Source organism: Benincasa hispida, chromosome 6 (genome assembly GCF_009727055.1).
Source record: "Benincasa hispida cultivar B227 chromosome 6, ASM972705v1, whole genome shotgun sequence".
NCBI classification, from domain to species: domain Eukaryota; kingdom Viridiplantae; phylum Streptophyta; class Magnoliopsida; order Cucurbitales; family Cucurbitaceae; genus Benincasa; species Benincasa hispida.
In genome coordinates this window covers 32,940,968-32,966,257 of record NC_052354.1, presented here as the reverse complement: position 1 = coordinate 32,966,257, position 25,290 = coordinate 32,940,968, and the positions used below count along the sequence as shown (strand labels likewise).

General features: G+C 34.1%; 3 protein-coding genes across 10 annotated transcripts in view; 2 read left to right on the top strand and 1 right to left on the bottom strand.

Annotated features, from left to right (window-relative positions):
- The first annotated feature begins 261 nt into the window (after positions 1-261).
- LOC120080215 (cytochrome P450 CYP73A100-like) lies at positions 262-2,129 on the top strand. Its single transcript, XM_039034796.1, has 2 exons — positions 262-1,123; positions 1,213-2,129. Exons 1-2 carry the CDS (start codon positions 279-281, stop codon positions 1,649-1,651), a joined length of 1,284 nt encoding a protein of 427 aa, XP_038890724.1. The 5' UTR covers positions 262-278; the 3' UTR covers positions 1,652-2,129.
- Positions 2,130-6,495: 4,366 nt separating this feature from the next.
- Positions 6,496-8,675, top strand: LOC120079060 (cytochrome P450 CYP73A100-like). Its single transcript, XM_039033251.1, has 2 exons — positions 6,496-7,663; positions 7,810-8,675. The coding sequence occupies exons 1-2, from the start codon at positions 6,792-6,794 to the stop codon at positions 8,543-8,545; spliced, it is 1,608 nt and encodes a 535-aa protein (XP_038889179.1). The 5' UTR covers positions 6,496-6,791; the 3' UTR covers positions 8,546-8,675.
- Positions 8,508-25,290, bottom strand: part of LOC120079058 (DExH-box ATP-dependent RNA helicase DExH10) — a 28,006-nt gene continuing 11,223 nt past the window's right edge. The window contains exons 5-17 of one of the 8 annotated variants that reach the window (XR_005482207.1): positions 21,879-22,046; positions 21,730-21,801; positions 21,526-21,642; positions 20,748-20,957; positions 20,460-20,618; positions 19,542-19,631; positions 19,354-19,446; positions 18,775-18,928; positions 17,748-17,896; positions 17,563-17,658; positions 14,793-14,885; positions 14,368-14,558; positions 8,508-8,531 (exon numbers count right to left, since the gene is read on the bottom strand). Coding sequence is in view for 2 of the 8 variants with exons in the window: in XM_039033249.1 (XP_038889177.1) it covers positions 14,448-14,558; positions 14,793-14,885; positions 17,563-17,658; positions 17,748-17,896; positions 18,775-18,928; positions 19,354-19,446; positions 19,542-19,631; positions 20,460-20,618; positions 20,748-20,957; positions 21,526-21,642; positions 21,730-21,801; positions 21,879-22,046 (1,512 nt within the window). In the remaining 6 variants the exon portion in view is untranslated. Of the gene's footprint in view, positions 8,532-8,627; positions 11,789-12,637; positions 12,975-13,564; positions 13,906-14,054; positions 14,559-14,792; positions 14,886-14,933; positions 17,339-17,562; positions 17,659-17,747; positions 17,897-18,774; positions 18,929-19,353; positions 19,447-19,541; positions 19,632-20,459; positions 20,619-20,747; positions 20,958-21,525; positions 21,643-21,729; positions 21,802-21,878; positions 22,047-25,290 lie in introns of those variants that run through there. The other 7 variants (XR_005482210.1, XR_005482208.1, XR_005482206.1 and 4 more) reach the window with 7 other exon arrangements.

Below are 25,290 nucleotides of genomic sequence, written 5' to 3'. Positions count from 1 at the left end.
GAAGAAGCACTTTGACTCAAGCCAAAAGCACAATATGGTCAAAATTGGAACAAAAGGAATTGCTTATAGTTACCAAAGGCGGCTTCACCAACCATCACCAACTCCAAGTTTTGACCTTTACATTAAAATACTTCTCACCAAAAACCACTTCTATTTTCCACTTATAAAACCAAAAGCACATAGATTTGCCTCCTACCCCCGAAATCATATCTATATAAACCATTTCCCCCTCTTTCAATCCCTCAATAGCTTCTCTTTAGATCTTTCTCTCTTTAGATATGGCTTCCAATGCCTTCGTTTCTCTCTTTTCAATGCTTATTGTTTCTCTTGTTACTAAGTTCATATTCCCCATGTCTCCACTTGCTTTTGGAGTAACCATCTTCCTTGTTCCTCTCCTTACGTATATCATCTCTTCCATGGCCTTCTCCTCCAAGCTTCCTCCTGGCCCTCTCTCCATTCCCATCTTTGGCAATTGGCTCCAAGTTGGCAATGATCTCAACCATCGCCTTCTTGCTTCCTTGTGCAACAAATTTGGCTCCATATTCCTCTTGAAGCTTGGTTCCAAGAACCTCGTTGTCATCTCTGATGCCGAGCTTGCTAGCCAAGTTCTGCATGCTCAAGGTGTCGAGTTTGGCTCTCGCCCTCGAAATGTCGTGTTTGATATCTTCACTGGAAATGGTCAAGATATGGTGTTTACGATTTATGGAGACCATTGGCGTAAGATGCGAAGAATCATGACTCTGCCGTTTTTCACGAACAAAGTTGTGCACAATTACAGTGGCATGTGGGAGGATGAGATGGACTATGTGGTTCATGACCTTAAGAATAATAAGAAGTTTCAATCAGAAGGGATAGTCATTAGAAAGCGTTTGCAATTGATGTTGTACAACATCATGTATAGAATGATGTTTGATGCAAAATTTGAGTCCCAAGACGATCCTTTGTTCATTGAAGCAACTCGATTCAACTCAGAAAGAAGTCGATTGGCACAGAGCTTTGAGTACAACTATGGAGATTTCATTCCATTGCTCAGACCCTTCTTACGAGGTTACTTGAACAAGTGTAGGGATTTACAGAGTAGGAGATTGGATTTCTTCAACAAAAACTACGTTGAGAAACGAAGGTATTAGAATTGTCTATTACATTATGACCACTTTTGTTATTTCAAGCTGAAGTGTATTTGACTAATGTGATTTTATTAATGTCTAACAGGAAGATAATGGCTGCCAATGGAGATAAGCACAAGATAAGTTGCGCCATGGATCATATCATAGACGCTCAACTGAAAGGTGAAATTAGTGAAGAGAATGTGATTTATATCGTGGAGAACATCAATGTGGCCGCTATAGAAACAACACTTTGGTCGATGGAATGGGCGATAGCTGAGTTGGTGAATCATCCAGAAATCCAACACAAGATTCGGGAGGAGATTGCTAACGTTCTGAAAGGAAAGGAAGTGACTGAATCTAACCTTCATGAATTGCCACACTTGCAAGCAACAGTAAAAGAAACACTTAGGTTGCACACTCCAATACCATTGTTGGTGCCACATATGAACTTGGAAGAGGCAAAACTTGGAGGGTACACCATTCCAAAGGAATCCAAGGTGGTGGTGAATGCTTGGTGGTTAGCAAACAACCCCGAGTGGTAAAAAAATCCAGAGGAGTTTAGGCCAGAGAGGTTCTTTGAAGAAGAAAGTGGAACAGAGGCCATTGCTGCAGGAAAAGTGGATTATCGATTCTTACCATTCGGAGTTGGAAGGAGGAGTTGTCCTGGAATTGTTTTGGCAATGCCAATCTTAGGACTCATTGTTGCCAAGTTGGTTTCAAAGTTTGAAATGAAGCCTCCAAATGGGATGGAGAAGATTGATGTCACAGAGAAAGGAGGACAGTTCAGTTTGCATATTGCCAACCATTCGACGGTTGTTTTTAACCCCATGGCTTAGAATTGACTACCTACTCCCCATATCTTACTTTCATTTTTGTTATAGATTTAATTTCATTACTTTCTCAGATATGTTCAAATAAATATCTTAAATCATCAAGAGATGAAAAGAATACAAAGTAATTTCTCACATAAAGGAAAGCAATTTAGTTTGCACAATTGTGGTTTATTTAGTTTACACTCAACTTTGGTATTTGAACCCATCACGGTGAATAACATTTTCTTAGGTTATGTTTGATAATTATTTGAATTTTTATTTTTTGTAACCAAAAACCAAACTATGACCCCTTGTGCAGATTTAATCAGTAGATTTCGCTATTAGAATTACACAAGGGGTGACCAATTATATATATAACAATAGATAATTATTTAGTGAAATAATGAGTTATGGGACACTGGTATAATGCAACCTGGTACCACTATGTTGACACAAACCATCTTGCCCTAAGTAGCATGCTGAAGAACACTTGATTAATAAGGTTGTTTGTTGATGATGAATTGTATGTCTAGAAATCACTATGATGTGAACCAAGATATCTTTGTTATCTCCATGACCAATCACATGTTTAAGGCCCAAGAAGTTACAGTTAGATATAAAATTCTCACATACAAATAGAAATGAATTCAATTGAAAAGATTCAAGGAACAAAAACATATCAGAAGCTCCATAATTGGTTCATATGATACTACAAGATGAAATTGATTGAGGTTTGTTAAAGTTCATTTGTATAATTTAATTGCAAGTATATTTTATTTTGGTATTTTCGTTTTGGACCCATATGTATCTTATTTTGAGGTTTTTTTAATCTTATTATGTATTGTTGAGGTAGGAGTAAAATGGACTTTTAGTGTTTTTTTAACTAAGCGGATAGGTCTTAAGGGGTTGAAGGAGGAACATTAATGATTAAACAATCAGTTTCGAGTTTTTAAATTTCTCCAGAATCAAATCATCTACTAATCCTCTAGTAGATGATATAGCTTCATCGCCACTTTGCAATTCTTGAGTCAAGGTTGCATGCGAAGAACATTCAAGTAAGCATGATCAATTTGCATGTCGATTGTTCGAACTTGGAGTGAGAAACTAGTTCTTCTTATCTCTTGGTCATAGATCAAATGATAATCCAAATCTAGTCCTTTCATTTAGATTGACGTAAAATCGATTTGAGAGGTTTTAAAGTTTGTTATTAGAAGTTCAATTAAAGGGCTCCTAAAATAGTTTCTTCAACATAGGAGTATTTAAATTTGTCTTAAAGGATCCCCTACCTGAGAACTAATTAAGAAATTCAACTTGCCAATTTTATTCATCACATCAAATATAAATATATTTAGACTAATCAAATTGCCATAACATATATAACTCATTATTTGAATTAAAAAATATCAATACACCACTAGTATTAGAATGAATCCTAAGTTAATGGAGATTGTTCTTAAATATACAATTAATTATTATGGATGGACCAAATGCTAAAGATTTTGGATTTGAGGTAATAATAGAAAAAAAAATCCATACACAATTATCTATATTTGAATTGATATGAATTATGAATTCACCTAATCCATAATCTTTGAATGCAATTTGTACATTTTAGAGATGTAAAAATGAGTTTTACTGAACCAATTGTTGCTACACCACCAACAAAAGTGGTAGAATATAAGTTGAATTTAAAACTATCCAACATACTTATGTGTATGTAGCAAAAATATATTACCTCGATTTGGTTCGTGTCAAACCAGATCTAAATGATGATGTTGATGACTCGTATTTTTCATATGTAAGCGATGGATTTAACAGTCCAATCCCTGAGATTGCCAAAATGATTTCAAAGACTTGAGAGTACAAGTCGTATCGTTTTCATTTAGTAACTATTCTCATTATTAGTTATTTGAGAGCAATATTGTAATTTTTATTTAAACTATCAACATTTAGAAGTAGATGCTCCATCGTCACTTTTTTTAGTGTTAGACAATGTACATTGTACATTTAACAATTCAAAATTATTTCATTATTTGTTCAAATATTACATATCTTCTTAACCATTATAGGTCGGCCTATCAGTAAATAGAGGATATGACATTGATAAAAAGCTAAGAGATCAATGTGACCACATGTCAATGATTTAATATTAGAGTTTCCTTGACACCTAAATATTATAAGATTAAGATAGATTTTCATTGTCCCACAAAATTAGTTGATGTACATTTGTACTATCCCAAACACGCTCATGGATATTAAAAAAAAAAAAAAAAATTATATACTCGTCCTTAATTTTATAACAAAATGTAAATTTTATATGAATCTAAAACCTTATATAAACAAATAACAATTATAATTCTTATTTGGGAATTTCTTATAAATAGAAAAATCCCAAAAATATTTACACTTTATAGCAAAAAATTCCAAAAGTACCTTTGTACTTTTGGAATTTTTTGCTATAAAGTATAAATATTTTTAAATTATTTTTATATTTAAAAAGATCCCTTCTTATTTACTAATTAAAAATATGATTAACTTTCATTCTTCATCATTTTTCCAAAAATATATGGAACATGGACATTTTCGTGTAAATAGTACACATATATTAAAAATGATTAATTAATGTTTTCAAAATAATCAGTTATATTATATTTTATGATTTTCAAAACATTTCCTAACGACATTTCAACGTAAATATTATATATTTTTAAAATTTGATGGCTAAAAAATAATCCATTATAGTATAAATAAACGACCACTATGTTTCATTAAATAAAACGGTGGGATTCTTTTCTTTTTCTATTAATCCCTTTTGTCATTTATTCCATTTGCTACAAACTTGAAATTAAAATAATGCCACCACTTTTCTGGCGGCTTTATCGTTATTTTCTCCTTTTGCCACCATGGGATCTTTGAGAAATTAAAAGGCATTTTCTATAAATAGAAAAAAAAAAAAAAAAAAAAAACGTGTTCGCTTGGAAAATTTTATTACATTTTAGTTTTTTTTCTTTTTAAGTAAATAAAATTAGAAGAATCGAAACTACAGACTTCTTAACCGCTAATACATCTATTATTATGCGCATTTTGACGCTTTCATGTTAATTTGTCGACCACTTTTACAATATATCCAAACCACTTGAGGGGAAAAAAAGGGTTCTAATACATGATATATTTACCATTGAACTATAGAATTTACAATAAGATTTTCATATTTTGATACAAGATATTATTCCAAAACTTACGTAACCATTGCAACTAAATCTTTTTTGTATATAAATTTGTTAATTTAACTAAAAAAAACTTGTATATATTCTTTTACTATTAAGAAAATTATTTTAAATAATAAAATTACTGAAAATATTTACAAATAATAATAAAATATCACGATCTATCTGTAATAGAATACCAATTGTTTATGTGCCATAGATAAATAATTAAATTTTACTATATTTTTAAATATTTTTATTCATTTTCGTATATTGAAAATGGTCCTTTCCATTAAGGACTATTAATCCAACTTAAATAATGTTGCTTAGAAAAATACTAAGAAAAACATAAACAAAACATGAATAGTTTCTTTTATGGCTTTTGATTAACAATTGTTTATATCATATACGCCCCTGTTCATTAAAAGCTAAAAAAATTAGAAACAAAACAAAACAAAAGTTATTATTACTTCTGTAAATATATCGGTTAGATTTCCTAAACTTTGACATTTGTATCCAAGATACCCTCATATCTTCAAATTTTACAATATTGCTCTTGAACTTTCAAAAATATCATTGGAGTAGAAATTCTTTAGATAAAAATTGAGATATGAAATTGTATAGTAAGTGACAACAAAAATTTGAATCACCGTATCGTTTTAGATCATTGTCACACAATTCTAAGTCCTGATTTTCATTTTGAAATTCTAAAGAATTTATACTTCAAAAATAGTTTCGAAAGGTTTTAAAAAGTTGAGAGGTAATATTGTAACTTTTGAAAGTATAGAAGTATTTTGAAACAAAGAGGTTTTTTTTTTATAATTTGACCGTATATATAATATGAATATTTGAAATTTGGATACAAATTGAGACTGAAATGGTATAGTAAGTGACAGAACAAAAATTTGAATCGCCACATCGTTTTAAGTCATTGTCACACAATTCTAAGTCCTGATTTTTATTCATTATTTCAAGAATAGTTATGAGAAGTTTATGAAAGTTGAGAGGTAATATTGCAGCTTGAAAGTATACAGGTACTTTTGAAACAACGAGGAAAGTTCAAGGGAGTTATTTGTTATAATTTAGCAATATATATAATTGTTAGATAATATATAATATTAAATTTCCCTTCATAAGTTTAAACTTTTCTATCAATCAGTGATTTAACACGGTATCAAAGCAGGTGTATGAGGTATTGTGTTCAAACCCTTACAATGTTATTTCCTCCTCAATTAAAATCGATTCACTTATTGCGTGTACTAAATATTGAGTCTACTACATATTTTTAGCCCACAAGTGAGGAGAAGTATTAGATGATATAATATTAAATTTACTTTCACCGATTAGTTTTAAAAAAAAATTGGGAGGCCAGGGGATAATAAGCAAGTTGGATATGGTCAAAAGTTAAGACAAGTAGATTTTCCTTGTGTTCTCAAGGACTGCACCAACCACCTCCTCTGAATTTCTAATGCTTTGGAAATATTGTCTTTCCTACCCTGATTTTCATTAAAGCCCATAGGTTTTTCTCTCAAAACCATTTTTCACCAAATCCCTCCAACCCCTTCACCAAATGTATATAAACCCATTTTCCCTTTTCTATCTCTCAGCTCAGCACTCTCTATCTCTCTAATTCTATTATATCTCTCTTTCTCTCCTCTTTCAGTATGGGCCATTCTGCAGCAAAGTTTGGTTTCCTTTGCTCAGCCTCTACACTAGCACTGGGTTTGCTCACCAAGTTCATTTTCCCCACTTCATTCTTGTCCATCTACCCAAACATCCTTCCAATCACTCTTTCCATTGCACTTGTTTCTGCTTTCATCTTCTTTTCCTTATCCAATTCCTCCAAAAATCCTCCAGGTCCTCTCCCTGTTCCCATCTTTGGAAATTGGCTCCAAGTTGGCAATGATCTCAACCATCGCCTTCTTGCTTCTTTGTCGCAAAAATACGGCTCAGTCTTCCGACTTAAACTTGGTTACAAGAATCTAGTTGTTGTGTCGGATGCTGAGCTTGCTAACCAAGTCCTCCATGCTCAAGGTGTGGAGTTTGGATCTCGTCCTCGAAATGTCGTCTTCGACATTTTCACTGGTAATGGACAAGATATGGTGTTCACCATTTATGGCGACCATTGGCGTAAAATGCGTAGAATCATGACACTACCATTTTTTACAAACAAAGTTGTGCATAACTACAGTGGCATGTGGGGGGAGGAAATGGATTTGGTTGTTCGTGATCTTATGAATAGCCCAAAGGTAAAATCGGAAGGGTTAGTCATAAGAAAGCGTTTGCAATTGATGTTGTACAACATCATGTATAGAATGATGTTTGATACCAAATTTGAATCTCAAGATGATCCTTTATTCATTGAGGCAACTCGATTCAATTCCGAAAGAAGTCGATTGGCACAAAGCTTTGAATACAATTATGGAGATTTCATTCCTTTGCTTAGACCCTTTTTGAGGGGTTACTTGAACAAATGCAAGGATTTGCAGAGCAGGAGATTGGCCTTTTTCAACAATAACTATGTTGAGAAAAGAAGGTATGTACCATTGACAACTTTTGAACTATTTTAACATTGCTATGATATGTTTTATTATAAGATCAGAGATACATAAAACTACACCGATGAAAAGGTGTGGAAACTAATACTAGTCATATCAACTAAAACTTCTCCCATTTTAACAGAAAAATTATGGCTGCTAACGGAGACAAGCACAAGATAAGTTGTGCCATGGATCATATTATAGATGCTCAACTAAAAGGAGAAATTAGTGAAGAGAATGTGATATACATTGTGGAAAATATTAATGTTGCAGCAATAGAGACGACACTTTGGTCGATGGAGTGGGCAATAGCTGAGTTGGTAAACCATCCAACTGTACAACAAAAAATCCGAGAGGAAATCTCGATTGTCCTAAAAGGAAAGGAAGTCACAGAATCTACCTTACATGAGTTGCCATATCTGCAAGCCACAGTGAAAGAGACATTGAGACTGCACACACCAATACCTTTATTAGTACCACATATGAACTTGGAAGAAGCCAAGCTTGGAGGCTATACAATTCCAAAAGAATCTAAGGTGGTGGTAAATGCATGGTGGTTGGCCAATAACCCAGTATGGTGGAAAAATCCAGAGGAATTCAGGCCAGAGAGATTCCTCCAAGAAGAAAGTAGCACAGAAGCTGTAGCAGGAGGCAAAGTCGACTTCCGATTCTTACCATTTGGTGTTGGTAGGAGAAGTTGCCCGGGAATTGTTTTGGCGCTACCAATCTTGGGACTGATCATTTCTAAATTAGTGACCAATTTTGAAATGAAGCCTCCAATTGGAACAGAGAAGATTGATGTGAGCGAAAAAGGAGGACAATTCAGTTTGCATATCGCCAACCACTCAACTGTGGCATTCAAACCTATAACTGCTTAGTTTGGTCAAAGTATTCATACTATAAAACAATGTTCTACAAGATTATCTTCAGTATAATGTTTTTCCTTTTCTTTTCTTTTGGTTTTTTTTTTTTTTTTTTTTTTGGGTGGGGGGACTGTAATGTTTTAAATCACAGAAAATATTATTGAAGAAAGAGTCACGAGGAAATAAAAATATATAATTTCCATTAAATCCAGTGATTCAGTCTATCAGAGATAAATGCTTCTCCAAATATCCAACACAACCAATTCATCAGAACAAAACCTTTTTCTCGGTAAGATCTTCATAACATAATTCTAGACAACTATAAAACTGAAATATGAAAAAACTACCGAGAATGTCTACACACCATAAAAGTTGATTGTTTCTCAATGAAAGTTTCAAGTAAGCCATCTAATTTGTGAACGGTTAGAGTAATGGACACACAGTGGTATTCATTTCAAACAGAAAGCTTAAGCACATTCAAGGTTTCCAAAATAGTGGTGGTCTGATAATCTTTTTGCTTTTAAATATTGTACATTCATAACATTTTTTTTTGTTCAATAATCAACTTCTAAAAATATCTGTTAGACCCTAGTGAAACTTTAAAACAGAAGTTTTTTTTTTCAAATTTTCATTTAGTGGTTTTGACATTGGTTAAGATTTCACGAGTGCTCAAAATGTATGGGCAGAGGTTTCAAAGCCTGTGGATCTTTGGGGTTTAGGTATAGATAATTTGAGAGCCCGCAACCAGGCCCTGCTTGGGGAATCCCTTTTTGTCTCTGTTTTACTGTTTTGGGGATGGGAAAGTTTTTATAGGAAGATGGGTGGTTGGGGAATCTCTACTCTACTTTTAGTTGTTTATACTATTTTTCATCGATGAAGACTCATTCTGTTATGTCAATGCAGCCTGCCTCTGCTTTAGAGTCCGTCAGTGTTCGTTGTCTTTAGAGGGAAACGAGGGATATTATTCCCCTCCTCTCTTTGTTGGGGAAGTTTCAGTGTTCTCTTGGGAGAAGGGAAAGGACTTTTACTATTGGTGTCCAATCCCTAAGGAAGACTTTTCACGTAAATCCTTCTTCCTTTGTTTGGTTAACCCTTCTCCCTTGAAAGATCTGTTCCGCAAGTCCTCCATGGAAGGGTTAGTGCCTCGGACAGGGTGTCAAGGAAGTTGCCTAATTTGATAGGGTCGTGGTATTGCATTCTTTGCAATAGAATTTTGATCATATGCTCTGGAGTTGTGATTTTGCTTATGTTGTTGGGGCCCGTTTCTCTGAGAAGTTTGGTATTGAATTGGCTAGACATCAAGACTGCAAAGAGATGATCGAGGAGTTCCTTTTTCATCCTACCTTTTGATAAAAAGGAAAGTTTTTTGTGACAAGCGAGTGTGTGTATTTTGTGAGAACTTTGGGGTGAGAGGAGAGGAACATTAAGACCTTTAGAGGGCTGAAGCATCATCCAAACGATGTTTGATCCTTTCTATGTTACGTGTTTCCTACCGAACTTTTTTGCAATTACTCCATAGAAATTATTTTGCATGATTGGAGTCATTCTTTAGGCTATCTATGTCTTTTTTTGTGAGCTTTCTTTTTTGCATGCTCTTATACTCTTTCATTGTTTCTCAATGAAAGCTTGGTTTCTCATTAACCAAACAAAAAAGTGTAAAATGTAAAAAGTAGTCTAATAGAAAATTTAAAAACAAAATCATTATACTTGTTTCCTCCCAATTTTCAATTAAGAAACACTTCAAATTCTTGGTTAAATTCTAAAAAAAATAACAAGTTCTTGGAAGCTACCTTTTTTTCCAAAACTTTGCTTGATTTTTTATAACATCGATAGAAAGTAAATTTAAAAATAAAAAAATAAAAAAATAATAAAAAAAAAAAGAAGACGACGACAAAAAGAAAAAGAAAAAAGAAAAAAGAAAGAAAAAAAAGAAACTTATAGGTGGAATACTAGAAGTAGTATTTATAAGTTTAATTTTCAAAAACCAAAACCTAGAAGCTTTGATGTAATAGGATAGGGATATTTTGGTAAAATCAAGTTAATCTTGGTTAATCCTTGATTAATTATATTTTAATTACTAATTTAGTTTTAATCTCTTTTAGTTGTCGTTTTGGAACTCTTGTAATTCTCTATAAATAGAGAGAGCCTCCTTGTATTAGAACATATTCTCATTAATAAAAAGACTCTTGATGTGATTCTTGGAGTGAACTCTCCTTTTCTCTCCTTTAGGCTACATCAAATTGGTATTAGAGCGTCCAATTTGGGCTGAACTGACTGTCGCCGGTGGAAGTCCAGGAAACTCTTGGTGACGCTGATCGTAAGAGGAATTTTTGTGAGTTGTGCTCATTACCAAACAACACACGCCTAACTAGGGGGAACCCTTTAAATTCAAGAAAATTTAGAAGAAGCTTGAAGAATCATTCAAGAATGGAATTTTATAGAAGATCTAATGCATTTTGGACCGAAATTACTATCCGTGCTATGAAGAACGACCAAGGTTCAAAACATGTTCGAGAAAATTCAAAAATCGGTCCTACAACAATTTTCATGAAGAAACTTATTCAAGAACATCCAATTTGTACATCGATCCCGAAATATTGGAGAAAATGAAAAAGGGAGCCAAGAAAATCCAACATTTGTTGGGAGAGACGACTCAAAACGTGGAGCACCTTTCTGAACATTTGCAAGAACTTGAAAAAGAATTAATGCAAGAAAATCAAGAATCCATCCAATGGGGCTACGAAATCGAGCAAGAAACGAATGGAAAAGAAATCCATTGCAAAAATGAAGACCAACCGTACAAAAAGAAAATTGAAGAATTGTCGACAGCAAGGATAAAAAAACCAATGAGATTAACTTTGAGATTGCACAACATGAACCGGACGAGGAGGAACAATCGATTAATGAAATTGGTGGTGGAGAGCAAAGACATGACATAAGCAGAAGAAAACTATACCCATGGCCATCTTACTTCGAAAAGGTTCCAAACCCTAATTGTAGTCGACCACGAAACAACGTGGTAGATGATATGTTCGAAATTGAAAAAAAAAAAATTGGTTTTTGAGTGGAATAGATGACAATATACAAGAGGTCAAATTGAAAGTTGAAGAAGGTGACTCATGTGAGGAAGAAGATGAGAATGACCTATCCATTGCACGACACAATTCAAAAGATTTGATGCATTACCTAGTTGACCCGACCCGCATGTGTCGCCAAAGCATACTAAAAGAATTTGCATCTTCCATTTTCTGCCCACACCTAAAGATAAACAATTTTCAAATTTTCGATAAGAGTTCCATATTGTCGAAGGATTTATTTTCACCAATTGAGGATCATATCACTAGAAGATTATTGTTGGAGATCTTATAAAGGATTTACAAGGAAAAGATAAATATATCATCTATTCATTGAATTTGCAGGGAAAAGATAAATATTCCACCTATTAATTGGGCTCAAGAAATTTGGATGTTATTAATATTGGTTGTTCAAAAGTATTTCCGTATGAATGGCTTACTTTTTTATTTTTACCTTCATTTCCGTTTTAAAACTCGAGGACAAGTTTCTTTTGGGAGGGATAGAATATGATACAATAGGATAGGGATATTTTGGTAAAATTAAATTAATCATAGTTAATCCTTGATTAATTATATTTTAATTACTAATTTAGTTTTAATCTCTTTTAGTTGTCCTTATGGGACTCTTGTAATTCTCTATAAATAGAGAGAGTCTCCTTGTATTAGGACACATTCTCATTAATAAAAATACTCTTGACTTGATTCTAGGAGAGAATTCTCCTTTTATGTCCTTTAGGTTACATCAAAATATTCCTATTACAACAAGCTTACTCCCCATTTGGACGATTTCATTTTTAGCTTTTAGTTTTTAAAATTTATGCTTGTTTTCTTATAATTTTCTTGTTATGATGTTCACTCTCATTAAAGAAACATCAGAACTCTTAGTCAAAGTCTTTTTTCAGAGGAAAAAAAAAAAAAAAACTTTGCTTGTTTTTTTCTTAGAAAACACGGGTATAAAAGTAGACAATATAATATAGAAATTTATGGGCAAAAATAAAGTTTATAGACTTAATTTTCAAAAACCAAAACAATAAATCAAACGGTCATCAAACGAGACCTAAAATAATAGAATTCATTCTAGTGCAATAAAATGAAGTTTAAATTCTCCATGTTGGTGAGGATCTGAGTCCATTAAGACAGAATTTGCGAGAACAAATGTTCTAGTCTGCAACATATTGCCAAAGTGAAGGCTAGAATGTAAATTGCGCTTTCTTTATTTCCAACATATGTTGAAGTAAGATCAGGAGTCATTGTTGATTGGGTCCTACAATAAGCTTTTGTTTGTTCTTCGTTCTTTTTTCTTTTTCCTTGGGAGCTACTGTAGTAAGAGTACAAAATCTCACTTCTAGAGTTCAAAATGAATCCCTAAACTAAGAAATATAAATAATAAAAATCAATAAATCAGTATTACTAATTCTCCAACCGAAAAAAAAAAAGAGGAAAGAAATCAATAAATTAACTGATTTTGTTAATCAGTAATAAGTCATGTATAAAAATGGGATCGATATGTTTTTAAAATTAGGGTTTAGGGTTAGGGTTTCTCAAAAAGGGAATGATGAGAAGTCTCAGTGCTTGAGCAAAGCAGCTAATTGGTTTTGGTTGCGATGTGCCTGCACCTATTCCACACGAGATTTCTGACTCTCTTCTTAAGAAAAAAAGAGTAATAAGTCATGTATTAAAGGTAAGGAAAGCTTAACCTAAAAGCTAATAAACATTGCAAATGAACTAAATAAATAACCTAATATGCATTAATTAGAAAAATAAATGCAAGTAATTACGAACTCACTCCATTCAAGACCTAGATGCCGAGGGTATCTAAGACCATCCTTGCATTAAATTACCACTAATTTGATATCCGTCTTTGATAGGACCTCTTTAATAGGGAGAACCCCAACTCCTCATAGTATTTTCATACCATCAATGAAATACACTATAAAAAGAAAATATTTCCAGTAATTCGTTGATATGAATTCACTTATTTTATTCTTTCTGCATGTAAATATGAAACTCGACATATAGATTATGTCAGTATTCTTAATGAACATGTGACCATTAATATATCTTTTCTATAAGTTACGACAATTTCAGTATAAAAATGGGCAAGGAGATGCAATCAGGCACTCGAGTGCGGAATTACAAAAGAGCCCAATCCAACATAAGGATACTCAAAAGGAGCATCGCAAAAATCATATGTAGTTTCTCTCAAGAGAAAATGGTGTACCGACTATTACATACACTTTATCTGTCATATTGGAAAAGAAAGTTGTATATTCAGAGTGCACAATTGGGAAAGGAGGGATCCTGAAAAACAAAACGCAGATTCGAAGTTGGCCATGAGTTTCGGTCCTCAAATCTTCTCCAATAAAAATCTTAACTCCCCCACCATATTTAGTTTGAAAATGTGCAACTCCATGAGTATCCAATCATTCAACCATGTGCCAAATTTTCCATAACCGTCGGAAAATTAATAAACCATGGATTTAAGTACATTTCCACTAGTACAGCTAAACTTACAATTTTTCTCCAAATATGGGGAAGTAATGCAGACGTTTAAGTTCAAAATTGCACTAAACAAGCTGCTGCTATGCCTAAGGAAATACAAACTAAAAATTGTGTAAAACATTTACACTAACAGTTTTGTTAGTGTTTTAAGAGATTGGTTAGCTTCTCAGATTGTAATATCTGTTCTATCTAGTTTATGCTAAAATATCCAAAATTTTGTATTCTGGTACATCTTATACATGAAAAAGAAAAAAAAAATACCTCTATGAAAGATGGTTGGTGAAAACCACAATCTCCGAGCTTCATGAACCCCTGAAGATGCAACCAAAGCAGAGGACAATCTATAAATAGAGTGAGTTTGCGAACATTATACCTCTGCGGAGGCTGTCACTGGCTGCAGAAAACTTGCTCTCTAAGGTTACCTCCCCCACAGCATTGGCAGCAGCACGCAACTGAATTAAAAGATTAAACCAAAAAAAAAAAGGAATAAACATGATAGAACAATCTCATAGAAAAAGAAGCATATCATAAACCCTTTTATTCAGGGATCCCAAAAGCCCAAGCTTCTTTAGTACCGTGTAAAATAAAACAATAATTTCCCCAGGTCTTTGCAACTGAAATGGATTCAGGTTTCCAAGCAGGTTTCCAACCGAAAATATGTAAATCTATATGTTATTTGTTTGCACCTGATTCAAGAATTCATCAAGCCGTCTAGCGCTTCGAATGATGCTACCCTCGAAAATATCTGTCATTTGAATCACCTCTGAGAAACTTGATCCCTGTATTATGAAAGTAATCATTACATTGTAGAACCAATAACATATATGTTTTGAGCACCCAAATAATGATAACTAGCAAATTTGAGGGACTAGACATCATTGGAACACTCAATTTTAGAATGTAATATGTTATATAGTCCTTCCTAGTGAAAGAAATCATTCAGAACATGCTGCGCATAGAAAAGTAGTTCTAGAGATTTTCGAGCAAAATGAGTTTTCCCACATTGAAGTGACACTCATCTGCCACCACATTTTGCTCCTTGCTTCTCCAAATAACTAATTTCAACTAGCAAAAAAAATACAGGAACATGATGTGTACACATCTATCTAATGTAAGATTATCTACTAGCTACAATAAATTTAATTATATCAATACTTTAACAATTCACTTCATTTGTGGGTATGAAAATTTGAAGAACAACCAATAAGTGGAAACTAATATTAAATTAAAGAGGAAATAACAATACAAGAGTTTAAATATAGGACCTCCTACTCTGATAGACTAGGATAATACTAAGTTAAATCACCAATTAACTCAAAAGCTTAAGCTAATCGATTATGATCAATTTAATTATATCAATACTTTAACTATACACATCTATAATGGCTTGTAAAATCTAATGCAAGTCTTTCCCACAAACAAGAAAGCATGAAGCTGGACAAGAAAGCTGATGTAGGACATCCCCTGTCAAATCTTGAGATCTTTTGTTCTTCTTGAATGGTTCTTGATCTTCCTATAATTCTTGTTTTTTCTTAAGATAGAAACAATCACTTTCATTGAGAATAAATGAAAGAATACAAGCACGGGCATACAAAAAACTAAGCCCACAAAAGAGAGAAGCCCTTCTACAAAAAGAAACTCCAACAATGCAAAAGAATGTCCTATGGAGTAGTTACAAAATGTCTTCAAAATCGAAGCCCACAAAGAAACACAATAGCGAACAAGGGACCAAATCTCACTAGGGACCCTATCCCTCCCCTAAAAGTTCTATTATTCCGCTCACCCCACAAAGTCCATAAAATAGCACACACCCCAACAAGCCATAAAAAACGACCCTTCTCCCCCGCAGCAGATTGAGGAGGAACTCTTCGATCATACTCCTGATACCCTCTCTGACGAGCCACAAACAAGCCAAACGTTTGGAAAAACAGCTCCCAAACAAAACTAGCATACTCACATTGTCAAAGAATATGATTCAGGTCTTCCTCCACCTAACAAAGAAGACAACAGAACGGCCCAACAAATGAAAGTAACTTCCTCACCCACCAATCCATCGTGTTAGCATGACCATGAAGAGCTTCCCGTGTAAAGAACCTCACTTTCCTAGTATAGAATTTCTAAATACTCAAAATTCTTCTTAATTTCTATATAGATACACAACCTTCATTTAAAGAGGGGAAAAGAATATAAAGGAATAAGAATAACAGTCAAGGAGAAATAAGGAAATCTTTTTACCGAAAAAGAAAACATATAAAAAGGTAAGAATTACTAAACTTAATGGGAGAATATTTCCTAAATTCAACACCTAGGAATCTTAATCTTCCCAAGAACCGAGAAGACCTACACCAACAGGAGAATGATCAGCCATTTCTGGATCTTTGTCTTGTTTGAAAGTTCTTGTTTCCAGTTGGTCCTTGTTATGTAATCCATTTCCCAATCCTTGTCTTTAGTTAGTTGGTTGTATTTTCTATTTTGTCAGCTCAGTTTAAAAGACTGCCAAGTCGATTAGTTTGTTGGGTCAGTTAGCTATAACTATTTTCAATTTCTCCAGCTTTCAGCCTATTTAAAAAGCGCTGCTGGCTTTAATAAAATAACTTAAAAGCATTATTCAGTGAATTCTCTCCTTGTCTACATAAAAAACACAGGGATGGACAAAGACATACCATGGACACAGTAAAACGTTAATTGATTAAGAGTCTAGAACATATGATAAGGACATGTTTAAAATATATTTTGTTGATATATCATGTACAAGACGCAATGTGGACACAGACACAGTAAAATGTTAGTGTGTACAAGTATAGAACGGTCTATACAGAATAAACCTCTTCATTGGATTGCTCGCTTTGGTTTAGTATGGATTCAAGCCTCTTTCACGTTTGATTTGAATTGATTTTATTTCTCCTGCTTGGCCCTTTTCTCCTCTTTGTATGTTTTCGTAATTTTGGAATTTTAGCTTTTGGTTTCATTGTACTTCAAGCATTAGTCTTGCATGGATGGGTATAATTGTTACAGATCGTATTGATGTTTTTTATTGTAATTTTACCTGATTTTTATTTTTATTTTTTTTTTGGAAAAGGAAACAACAGTAATTTTACCTGATTGTTTAGAACTTCCATGTATGCCTAGTGCATGAAACAGGATCTATCATATGTTTCCATAACAAAAACATTAGAAAATGAGAACAAAAAGATCCAGAGTTGCTTGTAGCCTTATATTGTTGATGAATCATCTACAGAATCCAAGACAGAAGGAATTAAAATTTTAGTTTCTGCAAGATGACTAAATGCTAGTAAATGACAATGCACATGAATATGTTCATGTTACATGTACCATGAAATGCGTCAAAATAAACAAAATCAGCCATCAGTTCTCATTATAAAACTATATATGTGTGTGTATAATTATTATTAATATTAAATTTAAAAAATAAAAATAAATAAATAAAAACCTTACCTTTGACCAACAGTAAATGACATCCATCAAATACGGCCTTACTGTTGATTCCACATATTCTTCCACATTTATATCCAACTTGCATTCATGTTGTATCTATATCCAAATAAAACATGTTTGCATTCGAACATAAATTAAAACGCCCATAGAAAAGAATAAACAGTAGGTACTTAGCAGTTTAAAACCTCAGCTATTCTTCTTGCACTATCTTGGAGTTGCTGTAACGGTCTAGCAAGCTCGGTTCTTAATTGAATCTGCTCATTTGACTTGTCTCCTGGTATAAAACAACTTGCGAGGGCTGCAATCTGATGATGATCTAGGTCATTGAATGTCCCTGTCGAGATTTTGACAAAATATAACTTTTCCTAATAAAAGAAGAAAGTTTCTCACTAATCTTTAAAAAGAAATAAACAGAGATTTTTTTTAAAATAAATCAGAACAAATTAAAAGCTTTCCAGTCGGCTTCAATCAAGAAAAAAATAGTTTTTGCAACATGTGGCATTGAAAATTTGGATCTCTAATCTTCTGAGGATATAATGTTTTGAACCATTCATGCCATGATCGGGTTCACAGAAGATAAGTAATTATAGAACAGATTCTGAGGGAATAAAAGGCCTGGCAGAGATAGGAGACAAATATTATCCACGATCTGGCTTCACAACTACAATCATGCAGTGATTACTTTCAACCCAAAGTTCCAAAAACATGGCCTAAGTTATGAGGCACAAGATCTTGAGATTATCATGTAGACCATAAACACACTTTCCAGAAATGCAAGGATGCCTCACTTCAAGAAGCCAGGTATCCTTAATAAGGCACATTGAGGAACATGCTTCTCTACAGGTGCCTCTGCACCTTAATCCTTCTTCTTTTTTTTTTTTTTTATAAATAAACCAAATAATACGTTTTTAAGGAATGTTTATTTCTCTCCATAAATTCCTAAATAATCTCTAGTTTTTTAAACTTTTCATTACCTTATCATTTATACTACGATAATTTTTATACGTAAAAAAGTTCTTAAGATTTTCCTATTCAGCTCACATAAAGATCTCACTTTTTTCATTCCCCATGCTCAAGCTCCAAAACGATGTTGTAAATCTGAATTGGAAGGCCAGTTTACGAGGTTCACTTAACAAACAAATCTTCAGATATTCCAAATGGATAATAATTAAAGTGAATATGAAAACCAGAAGAATATGCACCCTAACTCACCATTAAACATTAATTCAGTAACAAGGAGCTCGTCTCCTGTGTCGATCAAGCAGGCTGCACGCCCCTTCAATTGAACTACACCATCAGCATCAATGTGACCAAGCTTTTTCAAGACCCGAGAACGATTCTTCAGTTCATCACGAAATTTTTGAAGCTGGACGTTAAAAAATTAAAAAATTATTGTTCAAAACCAAGTCCACAAATCTGATGAGAATGGTCAATCCTTTCATACGTGCTTCTCCACATGATACTTTTGCAATTTGTTCGAACATTATTATGCTAGGGAAAAACTTGTTCCTTTTTTATTGTTTTATTTTTTTTAATTGTGAATGGAGTTACAGAGAAATGGAGCTCAACTCCAAAAATTTGACCGCCCTAACAACGAAAACATTTAATAGATCTTAATCAAAATACATGTTACTCAAACAAAGCATAAAGACAAACCCTAGTAGGGAGGCATCTAAGTAGCTGGTTAAACCTCATGTCAAACAATAAAGCCATTGCTAATATACTAAGGAAAACTAGACAAGAGGTTCTTCAATCATGGAATGTTAAAGAAACATCAATGATCAACCACACCTGAGAATCACGCATTTTGGTCTTGAGTATTTGAATTTCATGATTAACCTCTGCTTTCCTCTGAAAACATTTCATCTGGTCCACTTCACGTGACTGCGGTAATTAATGGGGCAACCAATGAAAATCTTCAAAGAAAATTTTATGCCAGTACTCGATGATAAAAGAAAAGTTAAGATTATTTTATATACCTTATGCAGAGGATGAGCATATAATTTCCGCTCAAGTTCCTCGATCTGATTCACCAACTCAACAATTTCTGGATCTTCTATACTCATGTCCTGAGAATGAGCCAAAGAAAATTGAATTTCCAGTACAGTTTTTCTCTCAAATATAGTTTAAGTTAACATAAAGCACCACATTTATAATGGAAAAGAAAAGAGGACTGCAAATTCTATTGACATGCAACGGGAACTCAATTACTTATTATTTAAATTATAAAAGAATTTAAGGTTTACTTATTTGTAACTCCTTTGGATTGTGGCATCTTTCCCCTCTTTTGAAATTTCATACATTAATGAAATTGTTTCTTATAAAAAAAAATTGTATGCTAATCAACAACTATATGGCACTGAGGGTTCATTCTTGATGCAAACTGGCTTCTTCTTTAAATTATATTCAATGATTAAAATGCATCCCTAAATTAGAACAGAAAGCATAATCCCGTATCTTAACTGATCTGCTTGGTTGGCAAAAACAAAAAGAAAGTCATGATGCAGAGTAGTCACCAATTAATCTCAAGTATGCAAGAAGGTAGAGAAATTGCAGTATTGAAAAGATAACCATGTTTCTCTTTGTTCAGATTTCTGCAATTTTTTCTCCCTTTACGGTTGTTACTTCCAATAAGAACTTTTGTAATCCTTTGGAAGATTTGTAAGTTTCATTATACTGAACAGGAACTCATCATCAATGAAATAGTTTCTTATCAAAAATACAAAAAATAATAATAATAATAATAAACTAAACAGAGCTCTCGTTCCTCATCAAAAACATACTAGGGAAACACAATTTTATAATGTAACAAGTCTTGATTAGATAAAATTTTCATGAAAGATATAACATACGATACAACTATTCAAATATGTGTAAGCATCTGATCTAGTTTTTACCTTGACTGGATTCAATTTCGGAAAACCTTGTGGAAAACGAGTGCCCAGCTCTTCCAATGCGAGCAGTATACTTTCCCTTGCTTCCACGGGTCTGAGATCAGAAGGAATAGATATTCTGAGTTTGCTCAAGGCTGAAATTAGAGGCAGCTGAACTGGGACCTGAAAAGGTAACAAAAACGATGACATCTCACATTTACCCCATCACACCTAACTAATAAAATCAGAAAAAGGATTTAGAAAATTAAAAATCAAGACATAAGAATCCCAACATAAACATCAAAAACTAACCACGTGCATTTCACCCTTTTCTCCAGGACGGGGTGGACAAGGTTTTGGTCGTGAATTATTCTCGCTTAGACAAGGAGAGCATTGGAGTAAGGTATCCACTATATATGCACCACCACGTGAAGGCAAGATGCCTAACCCAGCTGAAGGCTTTTTAACAACATTGACTACAACTCCCCAACCCCAATCTGTCCCACCTTCTCTTACCTTAACCTACAATACAGAATAACCAATCTAAGCAAGTTGCCAAGTAAAGGTAACAGAAAACTGTAAGCATCAAATGAAATAGGTTTCAAAAGAAAAAAAATAATATCAAAAGGTTTTGCTGGAACATTATTGTTCCCTATTAAATTTTAAACCAAAAAAAGTTATTAATTTTCACTAACAATCAAATACGTGCATTTAAAATATAATAAATAGTGTGTGTGTAAGACACATCTTTCTTTTTCCTCAAAACAATTGTGTGCATCCCAAGGCCTGGAGACATTAATGGCTTTTCATATTATGCTCACTTGAAAATTCAAAGACAGAACCTCTGGGCAGGTGTTACATAGAGACTCTAGGCCTTAGCCAACACGGACACCTCAAGAGGCTATAATTCATGCTTAAAAATCAAGTTTAGCGCACACACACACACACAAAAAAAAAAAAAAAAAAAAAAAAAAAAAATCCAATCATTTGCATCATCTTTACTGATTTGGATTGTGATGGCTGCCATCAGGTTTAGGCACGATAAATTATCATCTTTAATAAAGGATCTTCCTACTCCCCTAGTACATACCAATCGACCAGGAAGAAGAAAATAGAGGACTCTTTCTGGCCTTGTTATTTCAGACATCATCTTCTTCTCAAGTTGTGCTATATCAAGTTTTAACTTGTGGTATTCAGCAACTTCGGCCTAAATGAAGAAAGCATAATAGTTAAATTCTGGTGGATGATCAAAATATTAATAACTACATAAAAATAAATAGGACAAAAAACTTGCCTCCCCTGAAGCATCAAGTGTGGCAGCTTCCTCCTCTAACTTTGACACTCTTTTCCCAATATCAGGCAATGCCTAAAAATGAGAGTATTAAGAAGTACTTTTTCAATATCACATTATGCTAATTCAAATATGTAGGATTCAGCCACAACCTTCTCGTGCTGAAACTGATGAAATGAGTGTCTAATAACATGCTCAGCTGTAAACTGGCCTTCTGCCCGGCTCATTAAATTTAAAATTGAGTAGTAGCTCAGTCTGAACGTACTAACAAGAGGAGCTGGTTTGCCCAAAATCATATCTTTAATTGTTCCCATCTCCATCTGGAAAGAGGTAACGCAGTCAATGCTTTATTTTATAGTAAGAAAAAGAACAAGTGAACAAAAGACAAGGCTGCACTAAAAACAGCACCTGCCCCACACAAAGGTCCACTAATTAACAAAGAAAATGAATTACAATGAGCTCCAAGCTTTCTTTCATCAAACATTTGTGTGTTCCTCCCTCCTTACTCTTCCTCTATCATTCTCTTTAAGATCGAATTATGGTTATATATTTCTAGGAGTGAGACTAAGAGTGAATAAAAATTAAAAACTTTTATTTTGTAATAGGTGATGTCTCTGTAAGAAGGGTGAGGAAACTATGGATCAGTAGTTTATTTCTTTTACACAGAAAACAAATATCACTTGGTCAATCAGTGATATAAAATATCGTGATCTTATACCGGATTGCTAATTCTTGGATTACACTTTTGCTCATATGGTCCGACCATTCTCTTAAAAAGAAAGTTTCTTTGGATTAATGCACCTAGTACATTTTGTGGAAAGTGTGTTTAAGCAGAATAGTAGAATTTTAAAAGGAAAGAAGAATATATAGTTTTATTCTTTGAAACCTCGATTCAGAGTAGTCAAAGAATGTTTCTTGGCAACTGCACTCTTGAATTGTGCCAATTAAAGGACTTTCTTTTATCATCTTGGTAGTTGTTTTTTTTTTTTTCCCTTTCCCCTTACAATAAAACTAAACATTCATTAAGAAAAAAAAATTGAAAGAACACAAGGGGGGCATACAAAAAACAACATTAAGGAGCCAGCTTAAAGTAATGAGCTTCAAACAAGCAAGATGAGACCTAATAGATAATTAAAAAAGTCCTTACAAACTAAAGCCCAAAGGGAGATATGGACCCCAAGGGACCAAACTTCCTCCCTAGACTGCTCCACACCTTTACTCTCGTGTTCTCTCTCTAAACCCAAAAGCAAAGCACAAATGTCAGCTACCCACACAAAACAAACCTTTTAATATAAGGGTGAATGACATGACTCCTCGAACATAGAACTAAAAATTTCTTGGTGAGCCACGGTAATCCTGAAGTTCTAAAATAAATGGTACCAGCCAATCAACGCAGAATTGCAAGACCACAAAAGATGATCGAGATCCTCTGCTACTCCTTTGTAAAGGATATAAAACTGCAAAGGTGAACCAATCAATGAGAACGCCCTTACAATGAAGAACCTGTCAATTAAAAAACGTATCCTTCTTGGAAATTTTAACCTTCTATAGCAAGAAAAAAACAAAAACGTTGGACAATAAGGGGTTAACCAAACAATAAGACAAAGAATGTGCAAGTGTACCCCAGGAAGGATTAGAAATCCAACAACGAAGACCCCTCATTTTTTTTATTTTTTAACATATATAGACTGACACAGGATACGGCAATCTTCAGTTCGCTTAAGCACGGACACGGAAACGAGACATGGGATACGACACAACACGACATGACGACACGCCAATTTTTTAAAATGTAGGACAACATGTCGAGGATATGTTATTTATATATATATTAAAATATTAAACCTAAAATACTTCAGTTTTTTTATTAATTATTAAAAATAATGTTTTCTAATAAATAATAAATAATAAAGAAGAAAATTTTAAAATAATAATTAAAAAAAAGGAAAGGGCATTTAAGAGAAAAGCCAAAACCCCATTTAAAAAAGACCCAGTGTTTTAGGGATGTAAAGAAGCCCAAAAGCCCATTAAGAGTAAAAACCCGAACTAGGATGTTTCTTTTTCCCCTCCACTATTCTCTTTTTGACATCCACAACAACCCCCTCACCTCTCCTCCCCGATTCTGCTTTTTCCCTTTCCTCCTCGATTCTTCTCATCCTTCACCACCACTGTCAATGTTCTCAATGACGATCCCTCCTTTCACTATCACTCAGCCGAAGCAATGTTGCTGACACTGACCTCTCCTCTTCAATGTGGCCGATCTCCCTCACTTCAATGTCTCTCAGCTGAATAAAAAATGCAACATTTTAATTGTTTTAAAAAAAAATTATAGCTTGTCGTGTACTGAGGTGTTGCCCATCGTGTCTACCTGTGTCAGGGGCGTGTTCCGCCATGTCGAACATTTCAAATTTAATAATAAAATAATCGACACACCAGCTGGCATGTCGGACACGTGTCGGGGCGTGTCGGTGTCCAACATGTATCCGACACTGACACTTGGCCATTTTAGGGGTGACGGTGCTTTTTAGCAACCCACTTGGGCATAGAAACAAAACATGAAGAACTCAGCAATAACAAGTTTGATGTAAATAAGAAAAATAAGGTAGTCATCAAAACGCTCTGTTAAACCTCCAATTGTAAATGTATATGCTAGAAGGAGCAAGAAGGACAAGGGCAAGGACAAATAGTTGTTTTAGCGGTTATTGTATTTGAATAGCAATTATAATATTTGTGTTGGGAGTTGTAACTTACTTAGTTTTGTGGTTATATATGTATGGGTTGTTCTGGAAAAGGGGCGTGGGTAGTTTTTTATGAAGCTAGTGTGGAGGGATTATGACCACGGGGGGAGTCCCCATCAACTTTATGCTCTTTATATATATATATATATAAAAAGAAAAAAACAGACATAGTATCAATTTTCTAGCCCAGTGGTGAATCTCTCTTCCAACCTCATTCAGACCTAGGTTCAAGCCTCGCTCCTTACGTTTGTTTTTTCAAATTATTTTTACTAAATTATAAAACCCCCCTCAACAAAGTTTTTGGATTCGCCACTGATTGTGACCCTCTCGAATCAGTCATGGTTGATAGGTTGTAAGTATCTCATTGGAGAACTATAAGTAAATAAAGGATACCTATCACGTTCCTACCATCAAAATCAGGCAAATACTTTTGCAAAAATCAATACCCAAGAAGATGAACCATATACCAACATAAAGTAGTGCAAAACAATTCCTTGAGTATTCTTGAATCTGTTTTTATTTGAATCATCCCTCTTACAACCTAGGGACCCTATTTAAAAGGTTAGAAACTAGCCTTACTTGTGGCCCCCAAGACTGAAGCCAATGACACGGTGGGTGGGTCGTGTCCCATGGGCGAAGAACACACCCAAAGCCAACAGGAGGTTGGCCGAGACAACAAAGCCCAAGGGTGTTGGGCGTGTGAGCTAGCGCACGAGGCAGGGCGAGGGAGGTTAGCAAGCACCAAGGGCAATGGCACGGATAGGCTAACAAGGAGGTTAGGCGAAAAAGGTGCACAGCATGGGCAGGAGGCCCACACCCCGTGCGC

Excerpts from the sequence above, each read along its gene's own strand:
- LOC120080215 (XM_039034796.1), top strand. The coding sequence starts at position 279 with ATGGCTTCCAATGCCTTCGTTTCTCTCTTTTCAATGCTTATTGTTTCT. Across the intron at positions 1,124-1,212 it reads AACTACGTTGAGAAACGAAG|GAAGATAATGGCTGCCAATG; the intron begins GTATTAGAATTG and ends AATGTCTAACAG.
- LOC120079060 (XM_039033251.1), top strand. The coding sequence starts at position 6,792 with ATGGGCCATTCTGCAGCAAAGTTTGGTTTCCTTTGCTCAGCCTCTACA. Across the intron at positions 7,664-7,809 it reads AACTATGTTGAGAAAAGAAG|AAAAATTATGGCTGCTAACG; the intron begins GTATGTACCATT and ends CCATTTTAACAG.